This window comes from Dendrobium catenatum, unplaced genomic scaffold (assembly GCF_001605985.2).
Source record: "Dendrobium catenatum unplaced genomic scaffold, ASM160598v2 original_scaffold_82469, whole genome shotgun sequence".
Lineage (NCBI taxonomy): Eukaryota > Viridiplantae > Streptophyta > Magnoliopsida > Asparagales > Orchidaceae > Dendrobium > Dendrobium catenatum.
Window position 1 is genome coordinate 1 of NW_021400913.1, and position 1,419 is coordinate 1,419.

Sequence of the window (1,419 nt, forward strand, 5' to 3'; positions counted from 1 at the left end):
ACCTTCTGATCGGCCCGGCCGATCGCACGATCGTCCTAGATGATCTGAACAAAATCCAATCGGCCTGGGACGATTTCTCAGGACGATAATTAATTTCTTGGACGATTTGCTCTCTGACTTGTGCCATGCTCTGATCGTCCTGGGACTATCCCAGATCGGTCCGGACGATACCTACAGGAAAATTTTCCTAGAACTTCTGTACAAAATCTGGAACAAAATCTGAACTGATCGTCCCAGGACGATCCCAGATCGGCACGGACGATATGAGCAAACTTGATGTTACAATCTTCCCAACTTCAAAAAAATATCGTCCTCGACATTGTCCAATCAGAACTCCGTCAAAACAAATACGGATACAACTTCCTCATGTCCGACTCTTTCTCCCAAGTCGCTTCTCATGCAGTTCGGTGCTTCCACTTCACCTTAACCATCGAAATCTGTTTACTCCTCAACTTACGAACATCGTAAGCTAGAATCAACTCGGGTTCTTCTTTATAACTCAGATTCTCCTGAATCTCAACCTCATCAGCAGACACTTTCTTTCCAGAGTCAGATATCCACTTTCTCAAAGTAGATACGTGGAACACGTTGTGCACATCAGACATCTGATCAGATAATAACAGCCGATAAGCAGATTTACCAATCCTTTCAAGAATTTCAAACGGTCCAATATACCTTGGACTGAGCTTATTCACTGTGCCAAATCTGCTCACACCCTTCATCAGACTGACTTTGACATACACAAAGTCACCAACTTGAAATTCAAGGAACCTGTGCTTCTGATTGTAAAATTTCTGCTGTCGATCTTATGCAGCTTTCAACCTTTCTTTAATCAAATTGACTTTCTTAATAGTTTCATCTACAAAAGTGGCACCCATCTCCTTTCTATCTCCAACCTCAGTCAGAGTCAAAGGAGTTCTACACTTCCGACCATACAAAGCTTCATAAGGTGCCATACCAATACTGGACTGAAAACTATTATTGTAAGCAAACTCTATCATAGGAATATGATCTTCCCAGCTTCCTCCAAAATCTAAAACACATAGCCTTAGCAGATCTTCCAGTACCTGAATAGTCCTTTCAGACTGCCCGTTAGTCTGCGGATGAAAAGCTGTACTGAAATGTAACTTCGTACCCAAACCTTGCCGAATACCCTTCCAAAGTATGGAAGTAAACCGTCCATGTCGATCAGAAACAATCACCTTAGGCACACCATGTAATCTGACAATCTCTTTCACATACACCTGTGCCAATCGATCCACCGGATCAGTCTGCCTGATCAGAAGAAAATGAGCAAACTTTGTCAATCGATCTACAATCACCCAAATGGAATTGTGCCCTTTCCTTGATCGAGGAAAACCCATAGCAAAATCCATTGTTATCTCCTCCCACTTCCACTCAGGGATAGGCAACGACTGC

The 1,419-nt window shown here is 42.8% G+C and overlaps 1 protein-coding gene across 1 annotated transcript; it reads right to left on the reverse strand.

Annotated features, from left to right (window-relative positions):
* Positions 1-422: 422 nt before the first annotated feature.
* Positions 423-722, reverse strand: LOC110101541 (the record flags this gene model as incomplete). Its single annotated transcript, XM_020829469.1, has 1 exon — positions 423-722. A coding segment is annotated over exon 1 (300 nt), but the record flags the coding sequence as incomplete, so codon positions are not given.
* Positions 723-1,419: the final 697 nt, after the last annotated feature.